General features: G+C 41.1%; 1 protein-coding gene across 5 annotated transcripts in view; it reads right to left on the minus strand.

Moving 5' to 3' along the window:
- The window catches only part of KAT6B (lysine acetyltransferase 6B), a 97002-nt gene that overhangs the window by 28321 nt on the left and 50347 nt on the right, over positions 1-18334 (minus strand). For all 5 annotated transcript variants that reach the window (XM_087933838.1, XM_087933839.1, XM_087933836.1 and 2 more), the window contains exons 9-13: positions 17873-17994; positions 16590-16705; positions 15734-15875; positions 13298-13459; positions 5514-5607 (exon numbers count right to left, since the gene is read on the minus strand). In XM_087933838.1, the coding sequence (XP_087789964.1) occupies positions 5514-5607; positions 13298-13459; positions 15734-15875; positions 16590-16705; positions 17873-17994 (636 nt within the window). The remainder of the gene's footprint in view (positions 1-5513; positions 5608-13297; positions 13460-15733; positions 15876-16589; positions 16706-17872; positions 17995-18334) is intronic.

An 18334-nucleotide genomic window follows, 5' to 3' on the forward strand; every position in this document is an offset into this window, starting at 1 on the left:
TACACTGAGAGCATTTGCACCAAGACAAATTCCTTGTGTGTCCAATCACACTTGGCTAATAAAGAATTCTATCTCTAAAAGTGTGAATTAATTGTACAGGATCCTTCCTGTGGGAAATAAGATTGGTTTGGACTTTTGCAAGACAAAATAAAGATAGAGGTAAGTCCTTGATTTATGACTACAAATTGGGACCAGAATTTCAGTCATAAGTCGCTATGGTAGTAAGTTGAGTCAGACCTGATTTTAAAACGATTTTTATGGTGGTCATTAAGCAAATCATAGAGTCATTAAATAAACCCAGTTTCCCAATGGGTGGGGTTTTTTTTGCCAGAAATTGGCAAAAAAGAAAAAAGGTTACAATCACGACTGCATGACCACAGGATCCTGAGCCTGGTCGTAAAGGAGAGTCAATAGCCAAGTCCCTGAGTTGCAATAACATGACCATGGAGTTGGCACAATACTCATAAATGCAGGTCTTAAGTCATTTTTTCCGAATCCATCGTAATTTTGAATTGTCATTAAACCAAGTCATAAGCAAAGGACAACCTATAAACAATTTTAAAAAATGGATATTAAGAGGGGAATTAAGAATTTTAGTTAAAGGGAGAAAATTATGTTGTTCAAACAAAGTTTGGACAATTATTTATACAAGATGATACAAGGATTCTTGAATTGGACTAAAAGATTTTCATGTCAGGTGCAAGGAGTCAGGAATCAAGAGCCAGAATAGAATTCAAAAGTACTACAAGTTTATTTCATGCTACCTATCTGTCGCCCATTCACCTCGAATCTCTACAGTTCTTATTCTTATTCCTATTGTCCATCCATTCATACCAATTTTCCCAAACCGTATAATATTCCGAGTCTTCCTTTCCTTTTAACTCTAGGGTGAGTTTATCCATTTCTGCACAATCTAAGATATTTTGGATTACTAGACCTTCTGATGGTATAGTATCCTTTTTCCAACACTGTGCGAGGGCGATTCCTTCAGAGTCTTCTGGATAGGTAGCATGAAATAAACTTGTAGTACTTTTGAATTAACAATGGACTTTAAGGGGAGTTGGACTTAGATCTCTTAAGGGGGCGCAGAGACTCCAAACTTATGGTGTGTTTGACACCACCTACTCATCTCCTACATCTCAAAGCCCATTCCCACCCTACGATTCTGTAATGTTATGAAATCAGCCTCTTCATAAAAACATTCCTGAGACTTGGAAGCTGCTGCTTCACCTTGAGTTTGATGAAGCAACAGGTAAGCCGGTTCATCGGAATTAGAGGCCGTATTAAGCATTCTCCCAATTTATATTTTGCATTTCAAACATCCCCTTTTTTCATCATAAGGGAAATGTCAGCCGCTGTTTTGATTCAGTTCCTGAGTACTCTTTGACGATGTTCCCTGCTGGGTTCCAATTTAGAAGGAGGCGGCAGACTTTCTAAGAAGATTTTTTTTTTAAGTTTTCTAGCAGCACTCAAGTCCTTTCTGTAATTTCTAAAATGTCACACATGAATATTCTGAAAGAAAGTGATTAGCAATATGGTTTTATCAACCTATCTCTTTTTCATGACCACCACTAATGCAAAACAAAAACGTCTTGCTTATATCCTTCTTCTCTCCAATTACACAGATCACAGAGAAGAAATTCTAAGGTGCCAGAAATGTCAAGTTTCTTTCTTTTTTAAATGTGATTAAATGTGACTTGAATTAAGCATTTGGGAGGGTTGGGGGAGAGAAAACAAGATGGATGAAAGATAAAAGGAGGAAAAAATCAGAAAGATAAAACCTGAAGTGAACAGGGAATTGACAAGCAGCAGAGAATTAGGCTAGAGTTCTCAACATTTATTACTGGGTTTTAAATAATTAAATACAATTTTTAAAGAACTACAATTCATTGTCAAAATCCAAGTAACGTATTAGTATCAACTGCAGTACAGGTAGCCCTTGCTTAATGGCCACCATAGAGACCAGCAAAGCTGTTGCTCAGCAACATGGGCGTGAAGTGAGACATCACATGACCATAACTTGTGATCTGTGGTGCCTTCCTATTGGTTGATTGATGTGTTGATGGCCAGGCGATTGGCTGTTTTTCCCTTGTGCTGGCAAGTTCTCACCTCCTAAATATCTGATAAGCTGGTGGTAAATCAGCATTTGGGAGCTTTTGTGGTGCAGTGGTTAGAGTGCAGTATTGCAAGCTACTTCTGCAGCCAGCTGCCTACAATTTGGCAGTTCAAATCCCACCAGGCTCAAGGTTGACTCAGCCTTCCATCCTTCCAAGGTGGGTCAAATGAGGACCCAAATTATTGGGGGCAAGAGGCTGACTCTGTAAACTGCTTAGAGAGGGCAGCAAAGCACTATAAAGTGGTATATAAGTCTAAGTGCTATTGCTATTCCTGTTGCCTGAGGAGGGGCCCGTTTCCAAGGCTTCAATCACTTCCACAGCTCTCTTACCTGTTGATTTACTATGAGCGTATCAGGTACTTAGGAGCCGAGGACTTGGCAGCACAAGGGAAAGAACAGCCAATGATTTAGCGGCCATCCATCAATACCCCAATCAACAGCTAGAGGGCCACACAGAACCAGGCACCACATAAATACTATGTATGGAATAGCCCAAAGCGCATATTCCAGTACAGAGAATGAACTCCAGCATGAGACCCAAAGCTCCAAAGACGAAACCTCCGATCTCGGTGACTGACTTTGAAAACCGCTGAGACAGGGCTGAAAAGCACTGTGAAGTGACATATAAGTCTATTGCTATCTGTATGCCGCCTTTCAAGACTGCATAATTCAAGGTAATGTAAATACACAACACTCCTTCTTCCTCCTCTTCTCCCCGGTGGTGGGATTCCACACTTTTCCCTACCGTTCTATGAGAGTGTGTTTCGTGTGCACGCGCAGCACTCAAAAACCGCCCTCTGTGTCAGCGCTAGTGAGGTGAGCTGTTTTTTTTAGCTCCACTGAGGCACGGCAATGTGCTCTGCCGTGTGAATCAGCTGAGCTTTTTAAAAAAAGGGAATATAGGACAGGAAAGGGCAGGCAGGTAGGCAGGGCCAGCCAGAAATGGTATTTTCCGGTTCTCCAAACTACTCAAAATTTCCACTAACAGTACGCCAGAACCGGTCCAAACCGGCTGAATATCACCTCTGCTTCTCCCCATAAAAACAACCCTGTGAGGTGACTTAGGCTTGAGAAAGAATGATTGGCCTCAAGTCACCTTGTTGTCTTTCAGGACTTAGGCAGAACTAGAACTCATGGTCTCCCAGTTGCTAGGCCAGCATCTTAACCACTAGACCAGGGCTGTGAAACTTCTGGCCTGTGGGCCGGATGCGTCACACGCTGGCCATGCTCATGCCAGGGGAAAAAAGTCCTGATATGTCAAGTGACGCCGCCATGGCGACGTGAGTTTGCACTAAAACAAACTGGCCCTATATAGAGAAATATAACCCGCAAAGCTTTCCAAATTGAATTCAAGGTTTCAAAATTAAATTAAACTCTGCATCCAATTTTATTTTGAGATATGAGGTTATTCTGGACACAGAAGCCTCCTCCCGTAATCAGTCAGTTTTCCACAGGGGCAACTAAACATACTTTCCAGTAGGAAGCACCGAGCATCTTTGCAGCCATTATAATGTACAATGCCAGTTCAGAATACTTTGGAACAGAGGTGGGATTCAGCCGGTTCTGACCAGTTCTGGAGAACCAGTAGCGGAAATTTGGAGTAGTTCGGAGAACCGGCCAATCCCACCTCTGACTGGCCCCGCCCCCATCTATTCTCTGCCTCCCTTTGAGTCCCAGCTGGCTCTTCTTTGGTTGCCCTGCACAGGAGAACAGAGCTGGAAAGCAGATTAGTGGGGTGGGGAGGGAATGGGGATTTTGCAGTATCCTCCCCCTGCCACACCCACCAAGCCACACCTACCAAACTACACCCACAGAACCGGTATTAAAAATTTTGAATCCCACCACCGCTTTGGAGGCAAAGCTGTTCCACTGGCTAATTGTCCTCACTGTAAGGAAGTTTCTGCTTCATTCCAGATTCCTTCTCTCTTTGATTAGTTTCCAGCCATTGTTTCTTGTCCTGCCCTCTGCTGCTTTGGAAAATAATTTGACTCCCTCTTCTTTGGGGCAGCCCCTCAAATACTGGGACACTGCTATCATGTCCCCGCTAGTCCTTCTTTTCTCTAGACTAGCCAAACCCAAACCCATGCTATGAAAGTCGTTAACTGTGAAAAACGGCCATAAGTCACTTTTTTTTCAGTGCGGTTGTAACTTTGAACAGTTACAACAGTTAAATGAACTGCAGAGGTTTTGTTTTATGCTACGATGGATGGGCGTGGTGGGACAGGAAGGGACAGGACCATAACCCTCTTGGGAGATCGTGCCTCTGCCTTGAACTCATCTCCCCATCTGTGGCTTCTTTCTGGCGGTCTGGAGCGTCCTATTTCTAATACTGACCAGCATGACATACAATGATGGGATTCAAATTGGTTTACCACCGGTTCGGTGGGCGTGGCTTGGTGGGCGTGTTTTGCCATGCGCCCAGGCGCTTTGGGCGCACGCAAAGGCATTCCTACTGACCTTCTCCTGCACTCTCCCTGTCTCTTCAACAGCTGACACGTGGCAATCGGCTGTGCCGCGCAATACAGCTGAACGTGATAAGCAGGAAATAAGGGTCAGTATGGAGCCGGAGCGGGTGGGTGAGCCCAGCAGCTGATCATCAGAGCGAACCGGTTCTCTACCAGATGATCTTTGAAGCTACCGGTTTGGCCGAACCTGTAGAATCCCACTCCTGATTACATACACTATGGAGGACCATCTCCCTCCTACGCCACCTGCCCGCCCCCCCGAGAATAAAATGCATGAACAGACCCTGTCCTTGTCTTTTCTTAGGGATAAGGCAAAATTAAGTCTGTTTATTGGTTCCATTTTGTTTTCTTACCTTTTGATAAAAATAAAAAAAAACCTATACGGAAGCAATGGAGGTAATATTTTGAGCTGTTCAAAATACGCCATGCGTTATTTTTTTAAAAAAATTAATACCGGTTTTTTTTTACTGCGTGCTCCAAGAAGTATTGTCACTTTCAGACCTGAGACAATTACATTTTTGAAAGGAACAAAAGCCTAAAACGTTATGCTCCATTTTAAGTGCTGCTCAACTAAAATGCACTTGGCACTAAAGAGAAATCTAGGCATGGAAGAAGGCCCTAAATTACCTTCTTACTTTAATGACAAATCACGGCTTCTCTCCGTATTAGGGAACAGCGCGAAAGGAATGCAATTTAGGCAATTCGCTCAATCTGACAACACCGAGAGCTAATATCTTTGTGAACAGAGAGAGAGAGTTTGCGTCTTCAGATATATCATAAGACTAGATGTTTCTTTTCATGGACTTATGCTGCCCGGATGCAATTAGGTACAGAAAACCCGTGGTCTATCCACAGAAAAGCACCGTTGCTCTCACTGGTTTTCCACCGTAATACCCACTCCCCAAATTCACGGATGCACTCGGTTCACTTACTGAAATCAATGAGAAACCTCCCAAATCCTTGCCTTTGGTACTGGGGCATGATCATGATGCAGGAGACGTTATACTTCTGCTGGCAGAGCTTTTCCTGGGAAAAGAGGAAAGACGGGAGAAACGGCTGAAAATATCGTAACGATCAAAACTGAGATTACGCTATGCCTCAGAAAGCAGAATGGGGGCAAAAGTAGACCAAATCTGGAAAGATTACATGTTTTATGGATTAAGAACTGGACAGAATGTTCCATGGTGCTAAGACAGCACTGTCCTTACCATGTGATCGAAGCCAGGGTAAAGAAAGGTTGGTTCAAGGGAATATCTTACTACCACGTTTCTCTGAAAATAAGACCCTGTCTTATACTTTTTTTGCCACCACAAAAGGCATCAGGTCTTATTTTGGGGGGATGTCATCCACTGACTAACTTCACTTGCGTGTGTCACCTCTGGCCTCCTTTTCGCTGTCAGAGGCCTTCAGGAATTTCTTCTTCTGAGGTTGGCAAGGCTTTCCTGAAGGCCTCTGCAGCCGATAATGGAGCTCCGGATCGATCTACAGGGGCCTTCAGGAAAGCCTTGCCAGCTTTGCCAGCTGCAAAAGAAATGGGCCAGCAAGACAGGTGTCGGGGTGTGTGAGGCCTGGATACAAGGTAAATGGTAGGGCAGCTCTACCCACCCCACCCCCACCCTAGCTTAATTTTTACCCGGATACTCTGGAGTGGGAGGGATCTTAATTTGGGCTTATTTGGGGGAGAGGGTGGGGCTTATATTGGGAACAGGTGTAAAAATCAAGCTAGGATTTACTTTCAGGGTTCAATCGTAGACAGAGGCAAATATTTCTCTCTCTGGGCACACTGAGATTATATCTGCTGAACAAAACTCCGCATTGGCAACAGGAAGGGCATCTGGCCATTGAAACGCTCCGCTAGCTCCATTCAGTTGCCCAGAATCCAACCCATAAGCGATTACGAGGTTGTTAAAATTAGATGGTATTATACTTGAGTTCACTTTTAATTCCCCCACAATATCTTATCCATAAAGAGACGTTTGTTTCTTTATTGTTCATTATCTATTTAATTAGATATATCGATCTACATATAGAGAGATAGTCCTTGACCTATGACCCCAATTGAGCCCAATATTTCTGTTGCTAAGTGAAACATTTGTTAAGTGAATTTTGTCCCATTTTACAACCTTTCCTTTCACAGTTGTTACAGTAAGTGAATCATAATTATTAAATTAGTAATACAGTTGTTAAATGGATTTGGCTTCCCCAATTGAATTTGCTTGTAAGGAGGTAGCAAAAGATGATCATACGACCCCGGGATTCTTCAACCGTCATAAATATGAGTCGGTTGCCACGGCATCTGAATTTTGATCATGTGACCATGGGAAGGCTGCAATGGTTTAAGTGTGAAAAATGGTCATGAGTCACTTTTTTCAGTGCCATTGTAACTTTGAATAGTCACTAAATGAACTGTTGTACATCGAGGATTTCCTTCATATGTGGATCTATATAAAATGCAAGTACAATGCTCAGAATATCAACAAAGCAGTTAAACAAAAAAGCTATTAGAGTCTAAAATTTTAAAAGGAATGAAAATAGTAAAGAAATAAATTAATTAATGTAAGTGATGGAAGAAAATCGCCCAGAGGATCTATCTGATGTACTCCGAAGCAGATAAAATGAAAATTAGAAACCCGTTAAATAAACTGGTGGTTTGAATAGATAACAAACAAACTAAATTTCATCAAGATTTGCTCAGGATATGTTTTTTTAAATCAGATGTTAAGAATCTATTTATTCTATTGAACAGCTGGTCCTTCTGTCAGACTTCTAACAATTGGGAAAAGAAGCTGGAAGCAGCCAAGCCAAAGAAGAGGGGAGGGATTTGGAAAGCAGAACAGTTATCTAATCCAGCATTTCTCCAATATGTGGACTTCAACTCCCAGAATTCCCCAGCATGTTGGTTGAGGAATTCTGGGAATTGAAGTCCACACATCTTTAAAGTTGTTGTAGGTTGAGAAATGCAGAAAAAGCAAAGCAGACATTTAGTAACTTCTGGTTGTCTATGCCAGTGGCCCCCAACCTTTTTTGTGCCACGGCCCGGTACCGGCATCACAAAATGATCCGCGGCCCGGTACCGGCATCAGCACGCATGACAAGGCAAGGCGAGCCAAGCGACTGGCCAGCCAGCCATCCCCCGCTTCTCCCTGCCACCTTCAACTCCTCCTTTGTACCTTTGTCGATGGGCTTCACTTCGGGACGGCTTCGGGACGGTCGCTTGGCTCGCCTTGCCTTGGGTGCTGAAAGAATCCTCGCACCTTAGTTTCGTTTGAAGCCCCCCCTTCGATGAAACTAAGGTGCAAGGATTCCTTCAGGACCCAAACGCCGCTTTCCAACCGGAAAAGCTCATCCGGAATCACTTTCTCGTCAAACAAGATGGCAGCACCCAGCAAACCGGTGGCCTGGTAGGAAATGTTCCACGGACCGGTACCGGTCCTCAGCCCAGTGGTTGGCGACCCCTGGTCTATGCCTTCTTTTGCTTCATGCTGTTTCATTCAGGCGCGAGGAATAATGCAGGGCCGCAGAACTCAGTTTCCCAAAGCAACGGAGGGAACTCTAGGTAACCCCAAAGAGATTCTAATGCTTTTGGGAGATCCTGCTCAGGGCTCGAGAATTTGTGCAAAATTGGGCGGGTGATGGGTTTTGCAAGAAAGAGAAGTCGCCCACACACCATTTTTGTCTCTGAGTGGTAAATCGCTCAGTAGAAGATAGGAAAAAAGCACCTTACTCCTAAATATAGCCTCCTGCATTGAAAAGAAATGCATGTTTTGGAATTGCAGCTGCTTGTCACCTCATGTAGGTCAGCCTGGAGGACATTATAGCAGAGGTGAGCTGCTGCCGGTTCACACCGGTTCAGCCAAACCGGTAGTTAAGATTCTGCCAGCCAATGGTAGGATTAGCCCCAACCGGCCAAATCCTACCTCTACCTTTAAGGCGAGTGGCCAGGAGGCGGGGCTGGGCATGATGAGTGATGTCACCCATCCAGTCATATGACCAATTGGCCATGCCTACCCAGCCAGAGGACCGGTTGTTAAGTGATTCAAATCTCACCACTGCATTATAGCAATGGGTAGCTAAATTCCCAATCCCATATTTTGGGGCAGGAGTTCACTTTTGGCTAGTGCAAGGCCCTCTAAATGTGGCAACTTCAAGACTTCAACACCCGGCATGTCTGGCTGAGGAATTCTGGGAGTTGAAATCCACAAGTCTTGAACTTGCCAAGGTTGGAGCTTCTTGGCCCCAGCTCTTCCACTATCTTGCTTAGCGGTATTCTTCCCCACAATTCTGGATAGCAATAGCAACAGCACTTAAGACTTATATACTGCTTCACGGTGCTTTTTACAGCCCTCTCTAAGCGGTTTACAGAGCCAGCCTATTGCCCCCAACGATTTTGGGTCCTCATTTTACCCACCTCGGAAGGAGGTAAGGCTGAGTCAACCTTGAGCCTGTCGAGATTCGAACTGTCAAACTGCAGGCCGCCGGCAGTCAGCAGAAGTAGCCTGCAGTACTGCATTCTCACCACTGTGCCACCACGGCTCTGAATCTTAGTGGATCAAATGGATACAGTCCTAAACCAAGCACTGACCTGTAGTTTTCTAATACTTCTTTTTCAATCTTGAGTGTCTTATCTGGAGGCCCAGGGGCATTTATGTAAATAAAAATGGTTAGAAAAGTATGCCAGCTTGCAGTTTTCAATTGAAATACTATTTAAAAAAAAGAAAAGAATGCCAGGCAATGCTTTGAATACCAAGAGCAACATCTGAAGGCACACTGGCGCTACACAGGTCCCTTTTACCTACCCTATAGTGCTAATTTTTTTCCATTCCAGTGCAATTTCTTTCAGTGCATATTGGAACACTTCCTCCTGTAATGGACATTTTTCATGAGAAATTATAGCAGGGGGTTTTCACCCATAACTCAGGAAAAAGGAGCTTTCTGCATAAGTTAAAATCCCAATCTTTCAATTTACACCCTTATCATTTCTGATCAATTAAATATTAATTTGCACCACTATTATTGTTGTTGTTGTTATTATTATTTCTGTTCGTCTTTATTAGCAAAATACAGTATGACGATACTCGAGTATTTTCACTGGAAGAGGAAAAAGCGATGGTGCACATATTGAAACGCAATCCAAGTGATGGTGTGGCTTCAGCTATCCCATGCCCCATATGGAAAGCAAGTACGCAAACATTGGGAGAGAATGCCATCGCGGCCTGGCTCCATTTCCATTTCAAAGTGAAGCGTTTTAAGAAACGGACCCAGTTAAGACCAGGTACAAAGCTAAATTGATCCAAGTCCCACCAAGCCAGAAAAAAAGAGCGCCTGCAGATGCGTCCCGCAACGAGGGACAATTACGTACAGTGTCATCATCTGTGCTTACTTACAACTTACCCTTCATATAAGCCACATTTTTCCCTCTCCTTTTAGGGGCAAATCCAGATGTAAGGTTGGAGTGCCTGGGACGAGCAGAGAAGCCAAGTATATACCCTGAATCCTATTGAGCTGTTGCTTAAATCAGTAGCCAGCAAGATGGGTTAAAAACTGTAGAGACTCATCCAGTGCAGCAGAGCTGAGTCTCATACTGCAGGTTTTGATGGGCTACAACCTGTAGCCTGACCTCTTAGCACCACCATGAAGGTGTCCGCAATGAATTGGAATCGAGCTGGAAGGGACCTTGGAGGTCTTCTAGTCCAGCTCCCTGCTCCAAGCAGGAGATCCTATACCATTTCAGACAGGTGACTGTCCAGTCTTCAAAAAAAAGAAAAAAGAAAAAAAAAGTCCAAGCAAGGTTTGAAATCAATCCGTTTCTTTGGAATATTTTAGTCTTTTCTTTGGAAAAATATTAAGAGGCACCAAGCTATAGTGCCTTTTAATTTGTGGGGATCACACTGGTTTTCAGCAAGAGTGGCTGGTTTTTATTACAGGTAGTCCTGGACTTAGGAGCAAAACTGAGACCATTGAGCAAGGCAGTTGTGTGTTAAGTGAGTTGCACCCCCATTGTACGATCTGTTTTGCTAAGGGAATCATAGCTATTGTGAAATGAACGGGAGGGGTGGTTAGATAAATTCTGCTTCCCCCATTGGCTTTGCTTGCCAGAAGACAATTGGGAAGGTCTCAATTGTGCTGTCATGCCCTTGTTTTGGAGTCTGATTCTGAGGGGGAAATTGAGCAGCTGACAGGGGGTGGGAGTGTGGCTCTGGTGGCTGTGGAAGACATGGGGGAAGGTCACAGTCTGGCTGGGCATTCAGAGGAAGACCCAGGGCCATCCCCTCTTCATCCTAGGGCACGCAGGGAGGAACGGAGAAGGGAACAACATGGCTTGCGAGAGAGAAGAAGGCCCTGATCCCTTTCATTGGTTGCAGCTGAGAGAACAGGATATAAGTGGGGCGTTTGCACACAGCTCCTTGCTGGAAGCAAAGCGTGTATTATCTTGGTCGAGACTTATCTGGAGTTTGGTGTCCTCCCAACTGTGGGTGCTGTGTTATCCTTTGAAAGTCTGCAATTTATCATCCTGGCCTGCCGTGTTAATTACTTCAGTGTGGTTTGTGTTGGGTTTTTTAAATTTCAAATTATCTTTACTTTGGGTTCAGACTGCATTTCTGCCCTTCATAGTCTGTTTTTTAAAGAGTTTGTTATCCAGCCGAGGATAATTGGACATTGGGGCCAAATTGGAGGCATTAAAGAGAATTTATTGTACTTTTGTGACTTTGTTATTGTTGTGTCACACCCTGGGTCATCACATGTGCAGTCATATGACCCTGGGACACTGCAACCTTTATAAATATATAAAATTTATACATGCTAGATACCAGGTGCCCAATGTTGGACCGTGTGATTGCAAGTCACTTTTTTCAGTGCTGCTGTAACTTTGAGCAGTCACTCAGTGAGTCAAGGACTACCTGTATTTATGTTTCTGTACCGTTGTACGCCAACAGCTTGTCTTCTCTTGAAGTCCCCTCTTTATATCAGGGACTTGATAGAAAATACCACATCAAAAAAAATTTATGTTCAACCACCTTGATCCACGTGTCTTTTCTGCTATTGAGAAGACACCATTTTGGGCAAAGTCTTATTCCCCTCATTGTTTTTTTGTAACATCCAGTCTGCTTAATTCTCACCGAGCATCTCCTGCTAAGCCAACCGCTGATATCTTTCAGCCTAAACTGCTGGCAGGAATCTCATATTAGGGCGACTTATTCCTTATTTTTTTTGCACTTCTCGCTTCAGATTTCCTGGAAACTCAAATAAAATCCAGCCTTGCTATTCTGCCACGCAAAACAGGTACATCTTTGTACTGTACTCTATAAAACACCCTGGAATGTTTTCAGGTAGAGCAAGGGAGGGCAAACACTTTATGAAGTTTTTTTTTTAAAAAAAAGAAGAAAAGAAATCATCTCTGCCAGGGGCGTCCGGACGGGAAGGGAGCGAGGAAATCAAGAAGCAGCAGCGCTTGTGCGATCAAAGTTTCCAACCTGTTGTACGTACTTCAATCACACCGTCGGGCTGAAATCTTGACTTTTGGAGTGCTCCCCCTGCGGTCACTCCTGGCCAATCAGCAAACAGGTGAAGAAGAGTGCTAGAAGAGAATGCCCTCCCTCTCGTTGAACCCATCCTGCTAACTACAAATCTAAGCAACAAACAGCTATGGGTCAACTCACAGCACGACTCCTTTAGCAATAGAGTAAGGCTCAGACACTTCGTAAGGCAATGCCGGACCAGGGATAATCTGGGGCAACTTTGCTGGTCCCACACACTGCATCCACTTCATCTGAGCCTGAAAGAAAGAAGAACATGAGTGGGAGGCTGGAAAAGGAGGTGTAAATAGGCAGGCGGCGGCAAAATATATATATATATATCATTTCTGGATCCATAGCAATTCTTGGGTTTTGAAAGAGCTACATTTCACAAAACGTAGCCCTTAAATCTGGTCTTAGATTGTAGGATTACAAAACCCAGTTACTTTATTTATTTATTTTGAATAATTTTATCCCCTTTCTGATTGAACATACTATGTGAGTGTGACAAATTATATGTCATGTGCAACTCAGTAAAGTAAGGAAGAATTAAATGGCCGAAGGCAGCACCTCTGTTGAGATATTAAGATTTAAGAGCTGAGCAGCAGCAGTAATAGCTGCCAGATGCTGTAAGTCTGATGCAAGGTTAAGCTGATGAAATGGTGATTTAGCATAACAGGGCTATTTCCCTTTAAGAGTGGGGATGGGTTCTACCCCTTTAAGAGGTGTTTTAAAAAGGCAGCCATTAGAAGGCGTGGTTCTCTCTCCTTGTATCCAGTATTCATTGCAGAGTTCTCCATGTGTAAAAATTAAGAAGTTTGCTTACTTATAAGGTATTTGCCTACCACGTATAGGTCTATATATAACTGCTGTATATAAACCACTGTTAAATGTCTAAGTCTCTGTGTGCTGTGTTTTGCTCCTGGCTTGTCTCACAATAGCAGTCAAGCTGCGAACACTCTGACACAACTATTATTGCACTGTCAGGTTCTGCTGCAAACATGGGTGATTTGAAAGGATCTGTGCATCATATGTTTGACCTAAATCCAATGTCTTCAGAACACTTTTGTAAAAGGATAATGGCATCATTATTTTCAAACAGAAAAAAAAATGTGTTCCTTCCCATTTGAAATGTGGTTTCCCAACAAAACATTCTGCCTAAAAAGCAAGACACTCTGATAACAGTAAGATCAAACTTTTACCTTAGAGAAGTATCCAACTAAGTGGCACCCTTTCTCATCATTCTTGGTAAGAACATAGAAAAGGAATGGCTCAACATCATAGTATAAGGTTTTGTGGTCAAGAAAGAGCTTTGCTAACAAGCAAAGGTTTTGGCAATAAATCTTGCTGATATTCCCATCAACCTAGGGGAGGAGAGAATTTTCACATCAGTATCTTAGCATAGCAGCAGCTCAATGCACAACAAGGAACTATCTTTGCCATTCTTCCAATGAAATGTACACAAGATAATCCAAATTTTGCTCTCTTTTTTATTTTTTATTTTCCCTAATTAGACATCAACCCTGAGGGCACATTATTTAAGCTATGTTAAGCTTTGATAAGCTTAACAGCCTTGAGGGGGTTATGTGAAAAAGTAGGATGTAACGTTACTCTCACCTTCCGTACTGTCACATCTGCAAATAAGAATCTATCTTGGCATGTTTCAGATAGAATTCAAGATGCTCAGATTACACCAAGAAAGGTTTCCACGTTCAGTACAATGACAGTTCCATACTCATTCAGCGCAGGTCGAATTTGTTTTAGGGTTTTTTTTTCTTTGTATGTGGGGGTGGGGGCTTCAAATAGGTTTTGATTCTTAGAGATTGTCTGGATATGTCCCTGCAGTTTCCTTGGCAAGATTTTGGAAGTGATTTGTCATTGTCTGATTCTATATTCTATATTTTATTCTATTCCATTCCATTCCATTCCATGTTTGTTTCTATTCTATTCTATTCTATTCTATTCTATTCTATTCTATTCTATTCCATTCCATTCCATTCCATTCCATTCTATTCCATATTTGTTATTCTATTCTATTCCATTCTATGCCATATTTGTTATTCTATTCTATTCTATTCTATTCTATTCTATTCTATTCTATTCTATTCCATATTTGTTATTCTATTCTATTCTATTCTATTCTATTCTATTCCATTCCATTCCATTCCATTCCATATTTGTTATTCTATTCTATATTCTATATTCTATTCCATTCCATATTTGTTTCTGTTTCTATTCTATTCTATTCTATTCTATTCTATTCTATTCTATTCTATTCTATTCTATTCTATTCTATTCTATTCCATTCCATTCCATTCCATTCCATTCCATTCCATTCTACTGTATTTCTCACTCCACAACGTAAGTTAAGTTACAATAATTCACAGAACAGCAATATTTTTTTCTAATGCAGAGACTTAGGATAAACTTGCTATTATAAAACACAAGTGCTTTTGTGGAGGTCTATATGCATATTAATTATACTTTTCAAATGTCAGGTTTCTAGCTTAATTACCTCAGGAAAGAAGAAGATAAGATAAAGCTTTATCTTCACCTTTTTGAGATTTAATTTTCCATTTTCCGTTAGTTAAACTGTCAAAGCAACATACATGACTTTCAGATCTGAGTAACTGTCTAAGAAATTATAGAAAATACTTATGCTTTGAATACTGTTTAGCAAACACATTAGGATATAGACAAGCTGAATTTGTGTTTAAATTTATTAAGATAAATGTTATATGAACCTTCTCCTTCAGGATTGAAAACCATTCATTAAATGTGAAGCAGATATATTTTGTTGCAATAAAATCAAGATATAATTCATAAACAACATATCTATTGCTGTTTTAAATATTACTTTTGATCTGATACGTCTTAACTAATAAATTCTAGGGGACGTAACATTTTTGTTTTTATTTTATACATACTGTTTTTAGATTTTTTTTCACCCAGGTAACAATTCTATTAACACAGTCATAGAGAAGTTAATTTTATCTGTTGTGGTTTATTCTCCATTGTTAGTACATTATTGAATTTATTTGCTTCACTTTGTTTTTGTCCTTTTCCTTTTTTGCTGTTCACTGATTAAAGAAGGATTATAGATTGATTGCATAAGGGCTTTAAAATCTACTTCAAATAAATCAAGGTTGGCCATTCTACCGGGAGCTACTATATAGGAGGCCAGTCACCAGCTCACTTTTTCTCCCCATTGATTTATTTCATTGAAAAATGACCCCATCAATTGTACAAAGGCTGCCAATGAATGTGTAGGCTGATCCCAGTCTAAACAATGACCTTTACATTCATTATCAATCCACTTCTCAGGAGAGGGTAGGTTATTTATAAATGAACAATTAACTCTTCACCATTCATATTAATGAACCGATCTGGAAGCCAAGAAAGGAACTAGGAAACCATAGCAGCAGCAAATGTCTTTTTGCTGGAAACAGTGAATGTGAGGTATCAGAAGACTTGGAAAGGTTAAGAATTATATGTTGCTGTACAATAAATCTATTACCAGTAGGAGAAATCATTAGACTCTAATAATCAGAGGAAAACACAGCTCAAAAATACTGCATTGTTATCTATAATTTTCAGCCACACACAGTACTTACTGAGGACAATGGAATATCACCTACCTCAAACACGGAGAGATCCTTCCTCCTGTAGATCTCATTGGCTGGAGGATGAAACCAGCCACACTTCTTTCCATGCCTCAGTAAGATATTTTTACTTTTCATGTATTTAAGACAGAATTCACACAAGAAAAGCTTTGATAGTCTGTTGAGGTTTAAAATCAGAGTATCAGTATGAAATGCTTTGAACAAATTATATTCACCTGTTTCTTCCAGAGACAGAAAAGTAAAGATTAAAACAGATATTCTGCCATGTCTGGAATAAAACGAGCTGCTTACCCTGATAATAATCAAATACCCATTTAATCATATACAGCACAAAGGAATGCTACAACTGCACAACTCCCGAATAAATATTCCATTAGTGCGGTCCCTGCTGAACAAATATCGGTGTATACATTGTCAACCTGTGACTATCACTAAGTGTTGTATCTTATGATTCTTGATGAATGCATTTTATTTTTTCTTTATGTACACTGAGAGCACATGCACCAAAGACAAATTCCTTGTGACTCCAATCACACTTGGCCAATGAAGAATTCTATTCTATTCTAACGGATAGTAACAGAATTCATAATTTGATACCTATTGTTTTAGGAAGGCAGAATCAAGCTCATGTTTATTAAATTTTTTCAATGACATTAAATGAGCTAGAAATGAATGTTGTACATGGTTTTAGGAGCATAGTTTTACAGTACAGAATCCAACTTTCGCTTAGCCTTTGAATCTGAGATGTCTTGTAAATGGTAGCAGCTATATTCGAGATGGTACTGAATACGGCACTGTATGGATTACATTTCCTTTCCATTCTCTGAAAATGCATATATGGCACACCAATGTACAGGGATGGCTCTCTTACCTTGCGTATTCATGTGGATAAGGTGAGGAGTACCAAGTCTGGATCTCATATTTTCCAAATTCTATCACAGAAGGGTAACGTCCATTTACTTCTCCATCGTTTTTACAACCTATCTTCTATTAATGACAAAAAAATATGTACCAGTGTACAATGGCTATTCCTTTTCTCCTACTATATTTCACTCCCCCCCCCCCATGATTGTTTGCTACTAGAGATTAGGAGATACCTGGCTGCAGGTAGTGAGCTCAAAAATGGCAGTGGTCTCTCCAACAGAAACATGCAATCTCCTTGGATTGAGAGCAAATGTTTAGTCCAGCCAAATAGCTTAAGTACAGCTATGTAGCATGGCTACTTATACAGGTGGTCCTCTTCCTACGACCACAACGGAGAGTCCCAAATTTATGTGGCTAAGCAAGACAGTTGTTAAGTGAGCTGGGTCCCATTTATGACCTTTCTCGTCACAATTGCTAAAAACAGGTTACCCCCAGTTGTGTGCGGTGAAATCATGAGGGTGTGAAGAGAATTTGGCTTTCCCCGTTGACTTTCCCTGTTGGAAGCCAGCTGGGGGTATCATAAAGGGCAATGATGACATGACCCTGGAACAGCCATGAGTTATGACGCTCGTCATAAATACGAGCCGGTTGCCGAATGCCTGAATTTTAATCATGTGGCCATGAGGGAAGCTACAATGGTCATAAGTGAGAGAAACACTTTTTTCAGAGCCATTGTAACTTTGAACGGTCACTGAATTAGTGGTTATAAGTCGAGGATCACCTGCAAATAATGTTATCCCTTTTAAAAGTATCTAAGCTTCTTCTAATTTTCTTACTCAAGCTCAGGTCTGGAAAAAGGAAACTGAACTGAAAAATTAAGAAAATGAGTAGGATAGGAGTTCGTGGTTAGAAACAGTCAGGCTAATTTTAAGATGTGTGAACAAAAGTTGTTCTGGAGAAAGCAACTGCTGGAAAAGAAAAGGAAAAAAAAAAAAAAACCACTTAAAAATTGGGCATCGAGCATATCACCCCAAACTCATCGTCAACAAAATTCCCGTCAATGTTATATTACATAATTATATATCTTTCAACTTTACATTTCTAAAATCAGAATGCTGAAGGCCAACATTACCCTCTTCTAAGACATTTGAAAAATTATGTAGAATTACCTGGTTGTTTTAACAGATGAAATACACACCCAATGTTAAATTTCAAGGAGAGTCAAACAATTAAATTAAATTAAATACAATTACTACTCTGTTTACTAGAAGGTCATGCCCTCCGGCTTACCTCCATTGCTAGCTCCCGGGCCTGCTTAAACATGTTCAGATCTTCTTCTGTAACAAAGTTCTTGCTTCCCACCACAAACAGATCTGAATTTTCTTGTTTGATGCTTATTTTGATTTCTGTACCTGTTGTTTAAAATCAGCAGAGAATTTCTTCACCAACACGAGGGCAAAAAATTTGCCTTAAACTAACAAAACAGAACTCCTTTATCTCTTCCTAGACAGTTACTGCTTTCAAACCCTTGAATTTTCCACCGAGATAATACATCTTGTCAATTTTGAGTACCTTGACAATTTGAATAATCTGGGCAAATATTTTAAAGATGCTGCCAAGGTCTTTTTCAACGTCTGTTAAAATGCTTCTCGTTACACTTTTCACACTTCTACTCTAATTCTATATAATAAAAAATATGCATCACATTGTTGCATTAACCTAATCTTAAAAGAACATCAAAAGTAGATTAGA

Source organism: Pseudonaja textilis, chromosome 4 (assembly GCF_049901715.1).
Source record: "Pseudonaja textilis isolate UNSWEBS1 chromosome 4, rPseTex1.2, whole genome shotgun sequence".
Classification (NCBI taxonomy): Eukaryota; Metazoa; Chordata; class Lepidosauria; order Squamata; family Elapidae; genus Pseudonaja; species Pseudonaja textilis.